The 19,673-nt window shown below is 43.8% G+C and overlaps 1 protein-coding gene across 1 annotated transcript in view; it reads left to right on the forward strand.

The window, feature by feature from the left end:
- Positions 1–19,673, forward strand: part of C2H19orf81 (chromosome 2 C19orf81 homolog) — a 59,560-nt gene that overhangs the window by 10,829 nt on the left and 29,058 nt on the right. Inside the window, exon 2 of the mRNA XM_044277518.1 lies at positions 8,238–8,302. Within this exon, the coding sequence (XP_044133453.1) occupies positions 8,238–8,302 (65 nt within the window). The remainder of the gene's footprint in view (positions 1–8,237; positions 8,303–19,673) is intronic.

The following is a 19,673-nucleotide window of genomic DNA, read 5'->3' on the forward strand; positions in this document are numbered from 1 at the left end:
TTCCACTACTGCCTTCTGCTGCTCACAAAGCATGGCCAACATGTGGAACGTGGAGTTCCAGTGCGTGCTCACGTCGCACAACAGTCAGTTAGCTGGCAATTGCAAGCGCTACGGCAGAACTGTCGGACCGGCGGCAGCTGTAGATGACTTTCGGAAATGGACACGCACGTGGCGCACCTTCACCAGTTGCTCAGGCAAATGGGGGTAGGTTTTGAAAAATCACTGAACCACTAAGTTGAACACGTGGGCTAGGCATGGTATGTGTGTGAGCTTGCCGAGTTCCAAAGCCGCCACTAAGTTACGGACATTATCAGACACAACCATGCCTGGTTGTAGGTTGAGTGGCGAGAGCCACAGCTCAGTCTGGTCCCTTATACCCTGCCACAGCTCTGTGGCGGTGTGCTGTTTGTCACCTAAGCAAATTAGTTTTAGCACGGCCTGTTGCCGCTTCCCTACTGCAGTGCTACACTGCTTCCAGCTACTGACTAATGGCTAACTGGTGCTGCAAGATGAGAATAAAGAGGTGGAAGTGGTGGAGGAGAGAAGGGGGAAGTTGCAGCCACTAATGTAGGTGGTGGCGAAAATCCTTATGGAAGTAGGGCCCGCAATCCTTGGCATCGGTAGCACCTGTGCCATCCCAGGGTACGACTCTCTTCCAGCCTCCACAATGTTCACCCAGTGTGCAGTCACGGAAACATAGCATCCCTGGCCAAAAGCACTTGTCCATGTGTCAGTCGTTAAGTGGACCTTATCAATACCTGTATTGGTCAAGGCACAAGTGATGTTACGGGACACATGCTGGTGTAAGGCGGGGACGGCACACCGGCAAAATAGTGGCAGCTGGGGCCTGAGTAATGAGGGACGGCTGTGGAAAGCCTCAGTGTCCACAAGCCTAAATGGCAACATTTCCAGGGCAATTTGGAAAGGTGCGCATTTAGTGTTATGGGCTGTGGGTGGGTAGGCTGGGTATTTACTCTTGCGTTCATAGGCCTGGGGTATGGATATCTGTACTCTGCGCTGGGACACAGAAATGGATGTGTAGTGTCCCACTAGGTAAATGTGGGCACTACACAAGGGTCAATTGGGCCACGTGGTTCTCCTACTCCTGAGGGACAGTGGCGGTGTATTTAACAGTCCATTTTAATGTATTCCTATATGCTTTTATATTAATTTCTTTCCTGTGATGTGTGTAGCAGGCCTATTAGGGTGTAGTTCATCATCCTAGACACTAGAGGGAGCTAGGGAACCCCTAGTATATATGTTTAGGTCAGTTTGTGAAGTCAGGAGTCTGTGGAAAGACAAAAGTGAGAGGTGCACCTTAGCCAGAGAGAAGCTGAGGGCCTCCTCCTGACATGCAGCTAGACAGCCCAGGCTTCTAGTTGCCACCAGGAGGCTAGTGGATGCAGTCCAGCCTGCCTGAGCATATTGAGCCAGAGTTAGCTCAGAAGATTGTTACCAAGGGAAGAGTTTGCCTCCTGAGAGAAACCTGCAGTTCCCACAAAGCGCAGAGCAGAAGAGTATTCCAGCCAACCTGAGAGGAGCTGAAGGGCAGAAGGATTTTTTACCTAAAGCAAGGGATATATACCTGAGGAAGTTTTCTACCAAGGATAAAGCCAGCATTAAGGCATACGGGCCTTGGGATTGAGACAGCCAAGAGTTCTGAGGAATAGTGCACAGGATTTCTGAGGAAAGGGTGCAGCCTGGTCTGTAAGTGTTTTTACCCTCTGAGTATCTTGCAAAAAACATTGTACCTGCCATTGATGTTAAAGCCTGCTATTGATTGCTGCTGCCATGTGGAACTGAATTCAGACTGTATAAAGTTAACTGTTTTCAGTAAAGGAAGTTTGGTTCACCACAACATCGTGTTCCTCACTTATTACTACTATAAATCGGTGTGCCACCATTACAGGCACTGGCGTCACGAATCTTAAAGGGACCTTGCCCCCGTCACATTAAACATCTGCAACATCCAGGGCACCTCACCCAACATCAGGCCTGGTCCCTATACATTAAGAGTGCCCCAGAGGACTATTGTGCCAGCCTCTCCATCACTGCTCTACGCCTGCCCAGGGTCTACCCATAAACTGTGAGTAACCAAGAGCAACCCTCGGTTGCCTATTAACCGTGACCTCACAATCGCAATACCCTGCAGGGCGGCGTACTGCAGATGTGGTAGCTTATGGTGATTGTGAAGGTCCAGGTGCAGGGCGGGAGGCATCTGGGCCTGCGTCTTGGACAGGAGATTGGCCAGCACTTTACACAGGGGAAGAGGAGGCAGTGGTGTGACCAGCAGACACAGATCACTTGCGAAATGCCGGATCCGGCATTCATTTACATTGAAATGTATTAGTGCCGGATCCGTCATTAAGTATTCCTGCAAAACGGATCCAGCTTTCCCATCTGCGCTTGCGCAGACCTTTAAAAATGCAAAAAAAAATGTATACTGGTTCCGTTTTTCCGGATGACACCAAAGAGACGGATCCGGTATTGCAAAGCATTTGTCAGATGGATCTGCATCCGGATACATCTGACAAATGCCATCAGTTTGCGTCTGTATTGACGGATTCGGCGGGTAGTTCCGGCAATGGAACTGCCTGCCGGAATCCTCTGCCGCAATTGTGAAAGTACCCTTAAACAGGCAAGAATAGGACATGTTCTATAAAAGAACCCGATCTGGCAGCCAATTTACATTCTACAGTCCTGATCAAAAGTTTAAGACCACTTGAAAAATGGCAAAAAATCATATTTAGCATGGCTGGATCTTAACAAGGTTCCAAGTAGAACTTCAACATGCAACAAGAAGAAATGGGAGTGAGACAAAACATTTTTTGAGCAATTAATTTAATGAAAACAACGAATAAACTGAAACAGGCTGTTTTTCAGCTGATCAAAAGTTTAGGACCACACCTCCCCAAAAAAAAACTAAACCCCCCCCCCCCCCCAAAACAAAAATCCAACTTCCAAACATGAACTCAGTAATGAGTAGCTCCGCCGTTATTGTTTATCACTTCAAAAATTCATTTCAGCATGCTTGATGCAAACGTTTCCATGAGGTGAGTGGGAACATTTCTCCAAGTGGTGAAGACGGCCGCACGAAGGCCATCTACTGTCTGGAACTGTTGTCCATTTTTGCAAACTTCCCTTGCCATTCATCCCCAAAGGTTCTCAATTGATCAGGGGAACACGCAGGATGGGCCAAAAGAGTGATGTTATTCTCCTGGAAGAAGTCCCTTGTCCTGTGGGCCTTGTGTACTGCAGCGTTGTCCTGTTGAAAAACCCAGTCGTTACCACACAGACGAGGGCCCTCAGTCATGAGGAATGCTCTCTGCAACATCTGGACATAGCCAGCGGTCGTTTGACGCCCTTGCACTTCCTAAAGCTCCATTGTTCCACTGAAGGAAAAAGCACCGCAGACCATTATGGCGCCCCCTCCACTGTGGCGCGTAGAAAAAATCTCAGGTGGGATCTGCTTGTCATGCCAGGAATGTTGGAAACCATCAAGACCATCAAAGATATATTTTTTTCTCATCAGAGAATAAAACTTTCTTTCACCTTTGAATGTCCCATGTTTGGTGCTCTCTTGCAAAGTCCAAACGAGCAGTTCTGTGGCGTTCAATTACACTGAATGTCACAGATATTCAGGATGCACAAACATTATACAGGAGCAGGAGATGTAACACAGGTAATGTCACTGTCACCAGCAGCTAAAAAAAATTACACTGAATGTCACAGATATTTAATTTATTTTTTTATAAACTTTATTTATTGATAAATAAATATTCCAACATTTTTCTTACGAATAGATTATTTCTAAATTATAAGTATCATGGATGAGTGTGTTTCTTGTGCTCTGGCAGCAGGCACAGTTTCACCGCACCCAGGGCCATTAGCAGCACGGCAACTTCCCCGTCCCTTACTGCTCGCCTTGAGCATATTAAATGGTATATGTGCTTGCAAGTATGTCACACGTACAGTAGTGCAGGTTTTGTAAGTGTATGTGAAAATAAAGTACACAAAATGTCACAGATATTTAGGATGCGCCAACATTATACAGGAGATGTAGTGCAGGTAATGTCGCTGTCACCAGCGGATAAGAAAAAATGACACTGAATGTCACTGATATTTAGAATGCACAAATGTTATACAGGAGATGTAGCGCAGGTAATGTCGATGTCACCAGCGGCGAAAAAATTACACTGAATGTCACAGATATTTAGGATGCACAAGCATTATACAGGAGATGTAGCGCAGGTAATGTCGCTGTCACCAGCAGCGTTTAAAAAATTGCACTGAATGTCACAGATATTTAGGATAAGCAAAAGTTATACAGGAGACGTTGCGCTGGTAATGTCGCTGTCACCAACGGTTAAGTAAAAATTACACTGAATGTCACAGATATTTAGGATGCGCAAATGTTATACAGTAGATGTAGCTTAGGTAATGACGCGGTCAACAGCGGCCAAACAATTGCACTGAATGTCACAGACGTTTAGGATGCGCAAATGTAACACAACATATGTAGCAGAGGTTGTGTCACTGTCAGCAGCGGCCAAACAATTGCATGCAATTTAGCACAGGTTGCGCTAATAATATATATTGCAGCCAGATAAGGCCGAATGCACACGGCCGTGTTCCGCGGCCGAGAGGGGGCCGTGAAAACCCTGCCGGGATTCCTGCTGACTAGTATAGTGTATTACTGTACAGGAGCGGCTGCATGAAGCGCACGGCGTCATAGCAACCCATGACGCCATCCAGCAGTCAGCAGGTATCCCGGCAGGGTTTTCACGGCCCGCTCTCGGCCGCAAACACGGCCGTGTGGATTCGGCCTAAAACAATAGTCCTTAAAAGGACTTTTGGGTCTCTAGCACCTTTTAACAGTAAACCCTGCCTGAAAAAATAAAATAAAATTCCTGTCCTTACATTATCTGTCCCTTCTACTGCAGCTCTCCCTGACTGAGACTGAGCTGAACCACGTGTCATTGGGTGCTATATAGCACCCGAGGACGCGTTCTGGCCAGCCAATCACTGTAATGCCGGTAACCAACATGGCTACGGCACTACAGTGAGTCCCAGTACTTCTCTGCGTACACCAAACACTGCGATGTGCCAAGAATCGCGATGCTTGAGTCAAAACAGTGTTGGCCAAGCATGCTCGCCCAACACTAGTAATTAGCTATTATTTTATTATCTCCTATGTCATTCAATACCTTTCTGTTCCCAGACAAGGTGATGTGTTCTCCATTGAAAAGCCTCTGGGTTAATCGGAGGCAAGATTTGGTGGTGCTGCAGACGAGATAAAGAATAAATTAGAAGAAATTCATTAATATCAGATAAAGGCTGTCAGATAGGTAATTGTCCTTGTCTTTGAAAACTAAACTTATGCGTACTGTAAATGTCTAATAAACAACCTGTACAGCATTGGGTTCTACTTTCTTAAGGATTTTGATCCACAGTCTGTGCTAAGGAACATTCAGAGCTTGACTAAGTTGCCCTCAATCGCCATACCCTACCTCATTTTAAAGGGAATGTGTGACCTGTCAGGATCAGGGACTTAGATTCAGGAGGGGAGCCTGCAGGATCACACTGGACCTCCCTCTGTCAGCACTACTTCCTGAAACGAATCAATCTTAGCTGCCATCACTTGTCATATTAGGCTGACGGGACACCTTTGCATTAAATAACTCCTTAGTACTCTCTAAAGCTGTTAGCATTCACAGGGTTAATAAATCAATCTAGGTAACGCTTCTTCTAAGGTCATGGAAACGTTAGAACACAAAAAGGCCCTTGAAGTAAAGTTTTAATATAAAAAAGAACAGTGCGTACAAACTATAGGGTTATCATAAAAAATATAAGCTAAAATACACAGACATATACATACAGTGCAAAATAACAGTTTGTAAAATAAAAGGGATAAAAACAGAACTTAATACGTTACGTGACAGTTAAGTCCAGTTGCCTGGGGAAGCAGAAATATTGGTCAGTCCATCAAGCTAGTGATCCCCCCAAAAATTACAGTTTGCTTTTCTCCCTGCATGTGTTAAAAAGGGTCAGTAAACCCCCCCCCCCCCCATCATCCGCCCCCCCCCCCCCTACCTGTGATGTGGGAGGCCAGGGAGTATGGTAATAACATTTCATCACCATTTTTATGACCACTTGCTGAAAACCAAGTCTGCCTCAAAATCTTGGTATTGAAATATCTTTTCTGGTATTCACCTTGGCAATTTCATATTACCATCCATCCACTCCGTCCGAATGTCCCCCACATGTGCGTACCAAACATTTAGTGAGGTAATAGCAGGATAGATGGAGTTAACCCAGAGGATAGGTCATCAGTTAAAAAATCTCAGAAAACCACAAAATGGAGAGTATTTACAGAGAGCTCCTTTCACTCTGGAGGACCTGCCCAGTGCAGCACTACACTCATAATCTATTGATTTGAATAGACATTGTGTAATTCTTACTTATCCCTTTGGTGGCGCTGCAGGGAAACTGAATATTGACTACTCTCTCTTTCTGCCTCACTACCCCCAATACTAGAAACCGTCTTATCAGGCATTTAGGGCATATCGTATGATACATACCAGAAAAAAGTTATTTTGTCATCTACTTGACATTTATATCTCAATATACCTACTGCTGTATATTCTAAACAGTGGACTACTGGGGGGGGGGCATAGATGATATATGCTATTTTATGGCATATAAAGTTGTATAAAATGAGACTATATTGGAGCTTTCTCTGATTTAGCCACTGGATTATTGAAAAATTACAGTGAATGTGATGTGAATACACCTTAAAGGGGTTCTGAGCCACAGCTGGTATTAGCATCTAGCACTGTCCAAGTTGTCAGTATGTCCGCCTCCCATTTACTAAGTTGAACATGGATATATGATGCAGTATCTCTTTAACATTGTAGATGCCTTCAATCTCTATTGTGATGCATATGCATTCCAGGTCCACATCTAGAATGTTCTCATGTAAGTGTCCTCTGGATGTCCTTTCATAAAACAAGTTAGTCACGTCTCTTAGAACATTACAGTTGTCCATCAGCTTCTATCATAGTCTGAAAGATCTCAGGATAACAATGTACTGTACAACCTATTCTTTCTGATTTCTTAGTTTTTTTTTATGTTTGGGTGACCTTATTATCATGGAAATGTCTGCGCTTTGTATGGCCGCTTTTTTTTCACAGAGAGCACAATAACTGTACACATGCTCAGACATATTATTAACTTGAGGCCTCAACTCAATAATTTAGCTGAATGCTGAAAGATATTGAACGTGGCTGATACAAAATAAAGCTCACGAGACTCTCTTAATATGAATTGGGAAATGTTAGTAGAATAGAAATGTCTCGGTATATGCTGCCAACCATCAAAATGCAAGACTGACCACATTTGAACCAACACATTCATAAATTGAAAAACGTAAAATTACTAAGCCGTTATAAGAAACCTACTGTGACCCTAATTTAGATTATTTCATTACACTTCAGAATGTCACAAATTAATGAATTTATTTTTAAAGGGGTTATTTAAGACCACTATATAAGACTAGTAAAATTGTTTAATTTTCCCTAAACAGCACCACTCTTGTCTGTGGGTTGTTTCTCATATTGCATCCAAGACCTATTCATTTGAATAGTAATGAGCCACAATATCAGAAACAACCCATGGACATAAGTTGTGTTGTTTAGAGAAAATGCAGACATTTTTACTAGTCGTATACAGCTTTTTAATTTTTTTAGTAAATTTTGCCAATGCTGCCATATTGGCTTTATTGCTACAACAATGAATGGGACTAATGACTCTAACACAGTTCTTTAGCTTTGTACATTTCACCCAAGAAGGGTGAGCACTTCTCAAGACATCATGTGGCACTACCTACGAACAGTGTTCCAGCAGAACAGTAGAACAAAGCAGAGTAAGTGAATACACTCTCTCCATTGCCATTGTCAATGGTGCTCACTTGCCTATCTAGTCTCCAGCAGTACAAAAGACAAGTCAAGATCTGTCTGACTGCATTTCTCCTGTACATAATGAAGCAATGTATTCAAAGGTAGGCAGTTTAGTGATGGCAAATGACTTGTGAATGAACTAGCTACAGGAATGCTATATGATTTGTTAGATATGTGGACATCTATATGTTTACTGAACCTACATTATTATAAAGTAACCAGATTTCTAATATAAATAGACTATTCCTTTATGTGTGTGCCTGTGTTACTCATCTGCAGGGCTAAAGAGCCATGGGCAGAAGAAAATGAAAATAAATATACCACGGGTGACTGGTTAGAAGGAGGTAAGATACTCAGAAAACAGTATTATGATCATGGCTTCATCGTTTTAAAGGGAATGTATAACAATTATTATTTTTTTTGTCAGTTAAAACCAGTGACACATATACCGTATATACTCGAGTATAAGCCGACCCGAATATAAGCCGAGGGCCCTAATTTTACCCCCCAAAAATGGGAAAAATTATTGACTCGAGTATAAGACTAGGGTTGGAAATGCAGCAGCTACTGGTAAATTTCAAAAATAAAAATAGATACCGTATCAATAAAATTACATTAATTGAGGCATCAAACAGTAGGTTAAAGGTTTTTGAATATTTATTTCAAAGAAAAACAATATGGTATCAACAATAACTTTAACATTACAAAAACCAACTAAAGCGAATATTCGATTTTTGGGAAAATACCAGTTCATGCAAATTTTTATGCGAAAATTTGAATGCGATTTTTATTTTTGTGAATTTTCGCAATCAAGACCTAGACTCGAGTATAAGACAAGGGGGCTTTTTGAGCACAAAAATATGTGCCAAAAAACTTGTCTTATACTCGAGTATATACGGTACTTTTTTCCAATTTGTTTTTATTATCTGATTGCAGATTTTTTATTCTTAGTTTTGAACATGATTATAAGGGCTGCCAGTTTGCCTGAGTTGTTAACGGCATTTAGAAATATGCTTTATAGCAGTCAACATGTGCCAAAGACACAATGGACAGTAGAGGACCTCATTGATTTAGTAGAGAGGTTTCCCAGGCATGCTGTGTGACCTGTGCAGAGGTTGGAAGGGAGCAGATAAGCTGTGATTATCCACTATTGTGAATGGTAGAACATGTGCTATTTATATATAGGCAATATGTGTCATCGCAATTCTGCCTGTAATGATAAGCATATAACCACAGTAAAGTCATCTGTACAGACCAATAATTGGCGCCTATTATTAGGCTTAATGGCCAGTGCGAGATCTCCACGATTTTGTTGTTTTTTTGTTTGTTTTTTTCTTGTTTTTTTTTTATATATATAAATTTTGACATAGAAAATAACATCACAAGAGATGAGCGAATCGATGCTGGCGAAGTGGAATTCGATCTGAATTTCTGGAAAACTTAAATTCGCAACGAATGCGAATTTCCTCACGCTTCATGGTAATTTTCCTAAAATGGCGGCTACACGTGTGAGGACTGAGAACATGGGGCAAGGAACTCTGAGAAGGCGGGATCACCCAGATTGACATGCTTGCATGCAGCCAATCGGCAGCCAGCCAGCCCTGTGATGTCAGAGCCCTATAAATACGGTGGCCATCTTAGATTCTGCTTTTTTTCAGCTTTCAGAGTGCAGGGACAGACGTGTGATGAGCTAGGACCATCTATTGTAAAAACCTCTATGTTTAAAAAAAACTTAAAAAAGGATTTATAAGTACAGGGAAAGGATAGGGATAAATCATTTGACGATATCTTAGTGCAGGGAGAGATGTCAGAAGGCACTAGGGACATTGATATGAAAGTGATTTACAAGTGCAGGGAACGATTATTTGGGGATCCAAATAGTCATTAGACAGCATTGTCATTAAAGCTTTTTGTTATTGGGCTGCAAGTGTTATGTTGTAAAGCCTTCAGTGGCTTATATCTTAGTATCTTATTCAGTACGAAAAGAAAAATATACCTGCATTTCACTTCTGCAGTTATTTCTGGTCAAAGCATATAGGGGCGTATTGCAGTAAAAAAAGAAAAATGTATATGCACTGCACTGTTGCAGTTAAATCTGGTGAAAGCGTATAGGGGTGTATTTCAGTAAAATAATAAAAATATATACGCACTGCATTATTTGTTGTTTTCTGGTTAAAGCGTATAGTGGACTATTTCATTCCAACAATAAATATATACTCAGGTCACTTCTGCAGCTATTTCTGCTAAAATTGTATAGGGGCGTATTTCATTAAAAAAAAGACAAATATATACACACTGCACTGTTGCAGTTATTTCTGGTGAAAGCCCATAGGGGTGTATTTCAGTAAAGTAAGAAAATATATACGCACTGCACTATTTAAGTGTTTTCTGGTTAAAGCGTATAGTGGCCTATTTCTTTTCAAAAAGAAATATATACTCTCAGGTCACTTCTACAGTTATTTAAAAATATATATGCACTGCATTGTTGCAGTTATTTCTGGTGAAAGCGTATAGGGGCGTATTAGAGTAAAAAAAGAAAAATATATTCTTAGTGCATTTCTGCAATTAATTCTGGTGAAATCATATAGTGGCCCATTTCAGTCCAAAAAAAAAAAAAATATGCTCAGTTCCAGGGCTTTTTTTCTGACGGAACACACCGGAACAGCGTTCCGCCACCTTTTGACATCACGGCCTGCCATGCTCCAACATGGCAGGCTGCGATGTATCAGCGGGGAGGGACTGGGAGGAGGAGCTGGGGGCCAGTGCGTTCACTGTGCTCTGGCCCCGCCGCTCCAGTACAGTTATATAATGTGTAATTCAATTAATAATGATTCATGCTGCCCCCTCTGGCACTGTTATGGGGTGGAGGGAATCTGTGGATGGCACTGTTATGGGGTGGGGGGGTCTGTGGATGGCACTGTTATGGGGTGGGGGTGGTCTGTGAATGGCACTGTTAAGGGGAGGGTCTGTGGATGGCACTGTTAAAGGGGGGGTCTGTGGATGGCACTGTTAAGGGGGGGTCTGTGGGTGGCACTGTTATAGGGTGGGGGGTCTGTGGGTGGCACTGTTATGGGGTTGGGGGGTCTGTGGATGGCACTGTTATAGGATGGGAGGGTCTGTGGATGGCACTGTTATAGGATGGGGGGTCTGTGGATGGCACTGTTATAGGATGGGGGGTCTGTGGATGGCACTGTTATAGGATGGGGGATCTGTGGATGCCATCCACAGATTCCCCATAACAGTGCCATCCATAGATCCTCCACCCCATAACAGTGCGATCCCCAGATCCCCCATTAACAGTGCCATCCCCATCTGGGGGGTTTCTTTGCTGGGCTGGACTTTTATAGCCCCCCCCAAATTTTACTTGCATCCCTGTTCTCTAAAGGGGCAGTTTTAGGGGGCGGTCCTAGGGGTGGTTAAGGGCGTGGCCAGGGGAGGGGGGGTGAGTTCCACCACCTTTTCTCTGAGAAAAAAAGCCCTGCTCAGTTCACTTCTGCAGTTTTATCTGTTGAAAGCGTATAGGGGGGTATTACAGTAAAAAAACTAATATATACACATTTCACTGGTGCACTTATTTGTGGCAAAAGCGTTTAGTGGCCTATTTCAGTACAAAAATAAAAATATATTCTCAGTTCACGTTGGTGGTTATATGTGTTGAAAGCATGGCTGGGAGTCAGCAGGGTGGCAGCAGTGGGAGGTCGGAGCCAAATGTGCCCGGGGTAGAGCACCTGATTCACAGCAGCCTACCTGCCCGGGAAGTAGTGGTGCAGGGGTTTAATGAAGTACTGGCTGTAGCAGTCAGTCAGTGCAGCGCTTATATGTGTAATTTTGTATTTCAGTACAAAAAGAAAAATACATTCTCAGTTCACGTCGGCAGCGGTTCGATGTGTTGAAAACGTTTAATGGTCGATTTCAGTACAAACAGAAAAATACATTCTCAGTTCACGGTTATATGTGAGCCAAACATGAACAGGGTAGCGTAGCAGGGATTCATGGAAGTAGCGGCTGTAGCAGTCAGTCAGTGCGGCGGTTATATGTGGTAAAATCTTTATTGAAGTATTTCGGTCAAAAAACAAAAGTTATTCAGCGGTCAGCGCTGCGGTTATATGCGGTTAAATCTCCATGATGTCTTCATGATAAATCTGCAACGTGGGGGCCCCCTGTGGCTTCTACACACTTTCAAAATAATCCTTTAGTGGAGCTAATAGATGCAGGATGACCAGGACGCTCCATTACCTTCCCAGGAACTGCTGTCGGGAGCAGTGGTTCATTTCTGAGACGTCTGTATAGTGCGGGGGGAATCCGAAGACCCTTTCCATCTCCGTGCTCCGTTATATGTGGTAAAATCTTTATTGAAGTATTTTGGTGGAAAAATACATTTTATTCAGTGTTCAGCGCTGCACTTATATGCGTTAAAATCTTTTGTGAATTATTTCGGTGAAAAAGCTAATTTCATTCAGAGTTCAACGCTGCAGTTATATGTGGTAAAATCTTTTGTGACTTATTTCGTTGGGAAAAAAATGTATTCAGCTCTGCAGTTCTATGTGGTAAAATCCTTTAATTATTTAGGTGGAAAAAATCTTGTATTCAAAATTAAGCGCTGCACTTATATGCGGTAAAAAATTTTTTTTTATTACTTTGGTGGACAAAAAAATCTTGTATTCAGCATGAAGCACTGCACTTATATGCGTTAAAATCATTTTTGAATAATTTTGGTGGAAAAACTAATTTCCACCTCCTCCTTCCTCATCTCTTCATTAGAATCTGACACGCTAACTTTACACCCCCCCCCCCCAGCTATATATATATAGGTGGTGCAAGCACCATCTAGCTGAGACTAAAGGTAAATTTCACTGCAATACATTTGATATTACATTTAGCAAGAGTTTAAAGTGCCCACATATAGCACATAGTGGGACACTGCATCAAGATGAATCAGGCGTGGATCAGCCAGGATTTCCACAAACCAATGTCTGATACATCAGAATAGATAATCCATGGTGCCACACCAACAATTTTACAAAAGAGACCAGTTTCTTCAGGCTACCTGCCTCAGCTACTATTCTGATGCAGTTACCCGCCTGATGTCACACATCTGATGCCAAGTGCTCCTTCTTTAACCCACCATCTTCAGAGGGTACTGGTATTGCCACCCACCTCCACAGTATGTCACCTTGCCACTCTGTGGCCTACTCATGCTGCTGCCACCTCCAGACTCTGTCATTGTGCCACTGTGTGGTCTCCTCATGCTGCTTTCACCTCACCACTATGTCATAGGCAGTGATGGACGAACATCGCGTTCGCTGCAAGCCCTATTCACTTTAATGGCAGGTGAACCTTAAAAACCTTCAGGTCATATTTGCAGCCACCAAATACTTACTAGAAGTGCACAAATAGTCCCACGACATGGACAGTGACATATCAGAGGGGGGTCAATGGCAAAAATTCCCACAAAAAAATCTGCATTTTCATTTTTTTGCGTCTTAAAGGGAAACTCTCAAAAATGTGCCCTGCTGGAGCCTAGAAAATAATTATTTTAGGCCACAGGAGTACAGGCCCCAAAAATTAGGCATTCAGCTGACAGAAAAGAACAAGTGATTGTGTGACTGGAGGTATACTAGACAGTCAGTGCTAACAATTTTACTGTAGGCCAGTGAAGTACAGGCCCCAAAAATTATGCATTCACCTGACAGAAAAGAACAAGTGATTATGTGGCTGGAGGTATATTAGACGGTCAGTGCATAACAATTTTACTGTAGACCAGTGGAGTACAGGCCCCAAAAATTATGCATTCACTCGACAGAAAAGAACAAGTGATTTTGTGGATGGAGGTATATTAGACGGTCAGTAGATAACAATTTTACTGAAGGCTAGTGGAGTACAGGCCCCAAACATTAGGCATTCACTGGACAGAAAAGAACAAGTGATTATGTGGCTGGAGGTATATTAGACGGTCATTGGATAACAATTTTACTGTAGGCCAGTGGAGTACAGGTCCCAAAAATTATGCATTCACTGGATAGAAAAGAACAAGTGATTATGTGGCTGGAGGTATATTAGACGGTCAGTGGATAACAATTTTACTGCAGGCCAGTGGAGTACAGGCCCCAAACATTATGCATTTACCTAACAGAAAAATACTTTTATGCCGCTGTTTATACATAAGACAAGAACCATTCTTTGTTCTGAGTGGTGGCGGATTTGTGTGTGCTGGCATGAAGAAATTCATTTACACGTGATCGTCACAGGTGTTGAATTCCTCCGAGATCCATGCCTCATTCATTTTTAGAAATGCGAGGTAGTCCACACTGTCGCGAGCTAGGCGAGTGCGCTTATCGGTCACGATCCTCCCTGCTGCGCTGAACGTCCTTTCGGACAGGACACTCGACGAGGGGCAAGCTAAGAGTTACATGGCAAATTGTGCCAGCTCTGGCCACAGGTCAAGCCTGCGCACCCTGTCGTCCAGGGGTTCCTTGCTTCTCAGAGTGTCCACATCAGCCATTAACCCGATGCAGTCGGACACCTGTTGGTCTAGGCGTTCATTGAGGCTGGATCCTTAGGACGGCTGTCGATGGGTTGACTGGAAGAATGATCTCATATCAAAAGTGACCAACACATCTTCAAACCGCCCTCTTCTTGCAGGTGCAGTGTGATTGGTACCCACATCTGTTTCGCTGTGGGTGGAAATTCCTCTGCCAGCGCCCGCAACAGCAGAATGCAGCATCTCTCGCAGCAAGGCCTGGAAATGCTCCATTCTGACAGCCCTCTGTGTTAGCCCCCATTTGCACTCAATTGGAAGTGGTGGAGTGTCTTGGCTTTTGCTCATCGCCCAGGAGAATGTCGTCCTCGATCTCCTCCCCCCAGCCACAGACAACACCAGGGATCCCAAAAAAAGTTTAAAGTCCCCCTCAAAGCCTGCTCTTCTTGCTCCTCTTCCTCCTCCTACCTCCAGCCACTATCCTCCTGTGACTCCTCTTCAGACTCTTGATGACTTGTCTCAGATGGAGTAGCCCCCCTGGGAATTCATTCAGCATTGAGACTTCCTCATCTTCCAGCTCCTGCTCCTTGATGGCTTGATCAATGACACGACGCAATGCACACTCCAGAAATAAGGCGTAAGTTATGATGTTACTGATGGCACCGTGGCTGCAACTGACCAGTTTGGTGATCTCATCAAATGGCCGTAGAAGTCTACGTGCGTCGCGCATAAGCAGCCACTGGCGTGGTGAAAAGAAACCAAGCTCCCCAAAACGTGTCCTGCTGCAGAGTTCGAACAGGAGGAGGAGAGGGAGGATGGAGTAGGAGGAGGAGAAGAAGAGGCAGTCCTTCAGACAATCCGTGGCGGTAACACCAAATTCACACGGGTGCCACGGGTTACATGCTTGACGGCCATCAGAAGGTTTACCCAGAGGGCAGTAAAAGTTATATACCTTCCCCGCCCGTGTTTGCTGGACCACGTGTCTGTGGTAAGATGTATCTTGGCACCAACACTGTGTGACAGAGTTCTACTCACTTGCTGCTGAACATGGCCATAAAGCTCTGGGATGCACTTCTGGGAGAAATATTTCCTTCCGTGGAACTTACATTGCGGTGTGCCAATGGCCCAAAATTTTCGAAAGGCCTCCGAGTCCACCAGTATATATGGCAGTAGTTAGCGGGCTAGCAGTTCCGACAAGCCAGCAGTCAATCGTTGCGCAAGAGGGTTATCCAGTGTCTTCAACTTTTTACTCTCAAACATTTGGACCACAGACGCCTGCCTTCTGCCAGATGAACGTGACGACGGAATTGTGGAAGGAGAATTGGAGGACAAATGAGAGGAGTGAGGAGAAGAGGTAGGACGCGGAGCACCGGGAGTGTGGCTTTGTGGGTTCTGACGGCGTTGCTCCCACGGCTCGGTGATGGGAGGCCAGGTGCCTTGTTAAGGCGGTCGTCCCTAGGCGAGTGTTGGGCCTAACACAACTTATGCGTTGACAGCACAGGTTGCAGATGGCAACACTATTGTCAGCAGCTGACACGTTAAAAACAAGCCCACTGCGGAGCCATGTGCCAGCGTCCTGGGAGCGCAAGATGTGACCGTGCATGGTGGATGGTTCGCTCCAGATACATTTGCAGTCAGATTTGTGCCTCCTGTGCACTATGAGTTCTGCTTGCTTCTTATCCTCCTCCCTATCTGCTGCACCGTCTCTCCTTCTGAACTCCCTTCCTCTTCCTCTCTTGTGGGCACACACGTGACGTCCATCGACACGTCATCGTCATCACCTTCACCACCACTGACATTAGAGGTCTCGCAGTAGGCAGCAACAGCAGGGATCACCCTCCTTGGGCTGATCTGGGTACTGTTATCAGACCTCTGGGTGGCAGCCGTTGCTACCTCTTCTTCCTCATCCAATGCCAAGAATGGCTGTGCATCAGTAAATTCTGGAAATTGATGGGAAAATTATTCCTCTGACTCGAGTGGAGGGGCTATGGTGGTGGTGGTGTCTTTGGGGGTGCACACAACAGAGAGTGAGGAAGGTGCAGATACAGAGGATGAGGAGGGTGCAGAAGGCTGAGTGAGCCACTCAACCAACTCTGGTGCGTCCTTTGATGTAATCGCACACACCTTCTCCAACTTCCCACTTAGCCTTCAGCCTGGTGCACCTGCCCCACCACTTCCACCCCTGCGGAACTGCCCGCCTCTTCCTCTGCCTGTCATTTTCAAAATGATCTTGTGCCAAAGTTTCCTAGAGAAGAGCAGTATTTGTGGAAGCAGGTACATCGCAGGCCTCAATTAGTATTTTGTGGAAGCAGGTATATAGAACCCCATAATCAGTATTTTGTAGAAGCAGGTATATCGCACCCCTCAATCAGTATTTTGTGGAAGAAGGCATATCGCACACCTCAATCTGTATTTTGTGGAAGCAGGTATATCAAACCCCTTAATCAGAATTTTGTGGAAGCATTTATATCGCATCTTTCAATCAGTATTTTGTGGAAACAGGGATATAGAACCCCTTAATCAATATTTGGTGGAATCAGATATATCACACAGCTCAATCAGTATTTTGTAGAAGCAAGTATATCACACCCCTCAATCAGTATTTTGTGGAAGCCGGTGTATTGCAGGCCTCAATCAATATTTGGTGGAAGCAGTTATATCGCACCCCTAAATCAGTATTTTGTGGAAGCAGGTATATAGAACCCCTGAATCAGTATTTTGTAGAAGCAGGTATATCGCACTCCTGAATCAGTATTTTGTGGAAACAGGTATATAGAACCTCTGAAACAATATTTGGTGGAATAAGATGTATCGCACCCCTCAAACTATATTTTGTGGAAGCAGGTATATCGTACCCCTCAATCAGTATTTTGTGAAAGCAGGTATATAGAACCCTATAATCAGTATCTTGTAGAAGCAGGTGTATCCCACCCCTCAATCAGTATTTTGTAGAAGCAGGTATATCAAACCCCTTAATCAGTATTTTGTGGAAGCAGTTTTATTGCACCCCTCAATCTGTATTTTGTGGAAGCAGGTATATCAAACCCCTAATCAGTATTTTGTGGAAGCAGGTATATCGCACCTCTCAATCAGTATTTTGTGGAAACAGGGATACAGAACCCCTTAATCAATATTTGGTGGAAGCAGGTATACCACACCCCTCAATCAGTATTTTGTGAAAGCAGGTATATAGAACCCTATAATCAGTATCTTGTAGAAGCAGGTATATCGCACCTCTCAATCAGTATTTTGTGGAAACAGGGATATAGAACCCCTTAATCAATATTTGGTGGAAGCAGGTATATCGCACCCCTCAATCAGTATTTTGTGGAAGCTGGTGTATCGCAGGCCTCAATCAATATTTGGTGGAAGCAGGTATATCGCACCAGTTGCAATTAGTTATTCCAATAGCGTTTGTCCTTCTATATGGCTGCAGTATTGCAGCAGAACCGCACACAACTGTTGCACAATACAAATGCACTATAATATACTTTCTATGTTACAAAGTATAAGTATATCACACCCCTCAGTATAACACACCTATCGATAGCGCACTTATACCAGTCCTTATAAGGACTTTTGTGGCCCTATTAGCTAGCATTTGGTGTCCCTAACAGTCTGTTCCTGCCCCACAAGGCAACCTCTCCCTACACTGGCAAAACACAGAATGCAAAATGTCTGCCAGATCGGGTTCTGTTATAGGGTGGGTGTGTGTCTAAGTGGTGAAACGTCTCAATTGACTGTCCTGTCCCACCTGATGGATGTGTCATGGGTCAAAGTTCGGCACAATGCAAAAGAATATTGCGCATGCAAACATCGCCATATATTTTCATATTCATATCGCGAACGAGCTAAATTCTCAGCAAAACGGGTAAACTGCAAGGACATCTTTATTCATAGGTCCACTCTGTGGACTTCTCATGCTGTTCCCACCCTCCCCACTTCATGACTGGCCCACTATTTTGCCTTTCGTCTTGGCTGACATAATCATTTATTTGACACTTCTTCTGATCTTTCAGAAGGAAAGAAAAACGAGAAGCCCAACGGATCCTGTCTGTGTAGCAGCTTTAAGGCCTGTATGGTCCCATCAGAATTGGCTTATGATTTGGTAGCCAAAAGCAGCTAGAAAACACAGAAGACATGCAAAATTCCATTTACGTGTCATCTCTGTTTTATATCCGCTCCGTTTTCTTTTGCCTTTAGCAATGCTGATTGATTATTGACCAAATGCTGACCGAGTGAAGGCGTACCCTCCACAGACAGGATCCGTTTTTTCTGGGTAATTGTTCTGACGGATCAGAGAATGGGGAAAATTAATCAGTGACGTCAACACAAACTTACTGCTGACACTCCTCTCCACTCTTTCGGGGGGCTCTTCTTGTATAAGCGTTTAATAGACCAGTTTCTGATAACATCTATGTGGAATCAGCTGGCGACGGTGTAAAAAGAGTGCACTTCTTCTTGATGCTAACATCTACCTGTAAGGCCTCATGCACACGAACGCATTTTGTTTCCGTGTCTGTTCAGTTTTTTTTGCAGATAGGATGCGGACCCATTCATTTTAATGGGTCGGCAAAAAATGCAGACAGCACACAGTGTGCTGTCCGCATAAGTATGTCTTATGACGCAAACTGATCCGTCTCTCCAGTGTCATCCGTAAAAACAGATCTGGTATTAATTTTTTATTTTTTTTTAAAGGTCTGCGCAGACGGGAAAGCCGGATCCGTTTTGCAGGAATACTTAATGCTGGCACTAATACATTTCAATGTAAATTAATTCTATCCCGGCAAGTAATCAGTATTTTTGGCCGGAGATAAAGCTGCAGCATGCTGCGGTATTTTCTCCATCCAAAAAAGGTAAGAGGAACTGAACTGATGCATCCTGAACTCTCCATTTAGAATGCATTAGGATAAAACTGATCAGTTTTCGTCCGGTACTGAGCTCCTCCGACGGAACTCAACAACGGAAAATAAAAACGCTAGTGTGAAAGTACCCTTAGGCATTGTTACAATGGATCCGCATAAAAAACAGATGGTATACGGATGTTATCCAGTTTTTTTTGTGGATCCGCAATTTGCGGACCGCAAAACACATACGGTCGTGTAAATGTAGCCTAAGGCTGAGTTGATACTTGAGTTATTTGGTCAGTTTTGACCCCGTGATCGCCCAAATAACTGAAGTATGCTGTGACTCTAAGAGCGACGCCTGTCATCTGCATGTCATATAGACTTACAGTA

The sequence above is a fragment of the Bufo gargarizans genome, chromosome 2, assembly GCF_014858855.1.
Source record: "Bufo gargarizans isolate SCDJY-AF-19 chromosome 2, ASM1485885v1, whole genome shotgun sequence".
NCBI lineage: Eukaryota > Metazoa > Chordata > Amphibia > Anura > Bufonidae > Bufo > Bufo gargarizans.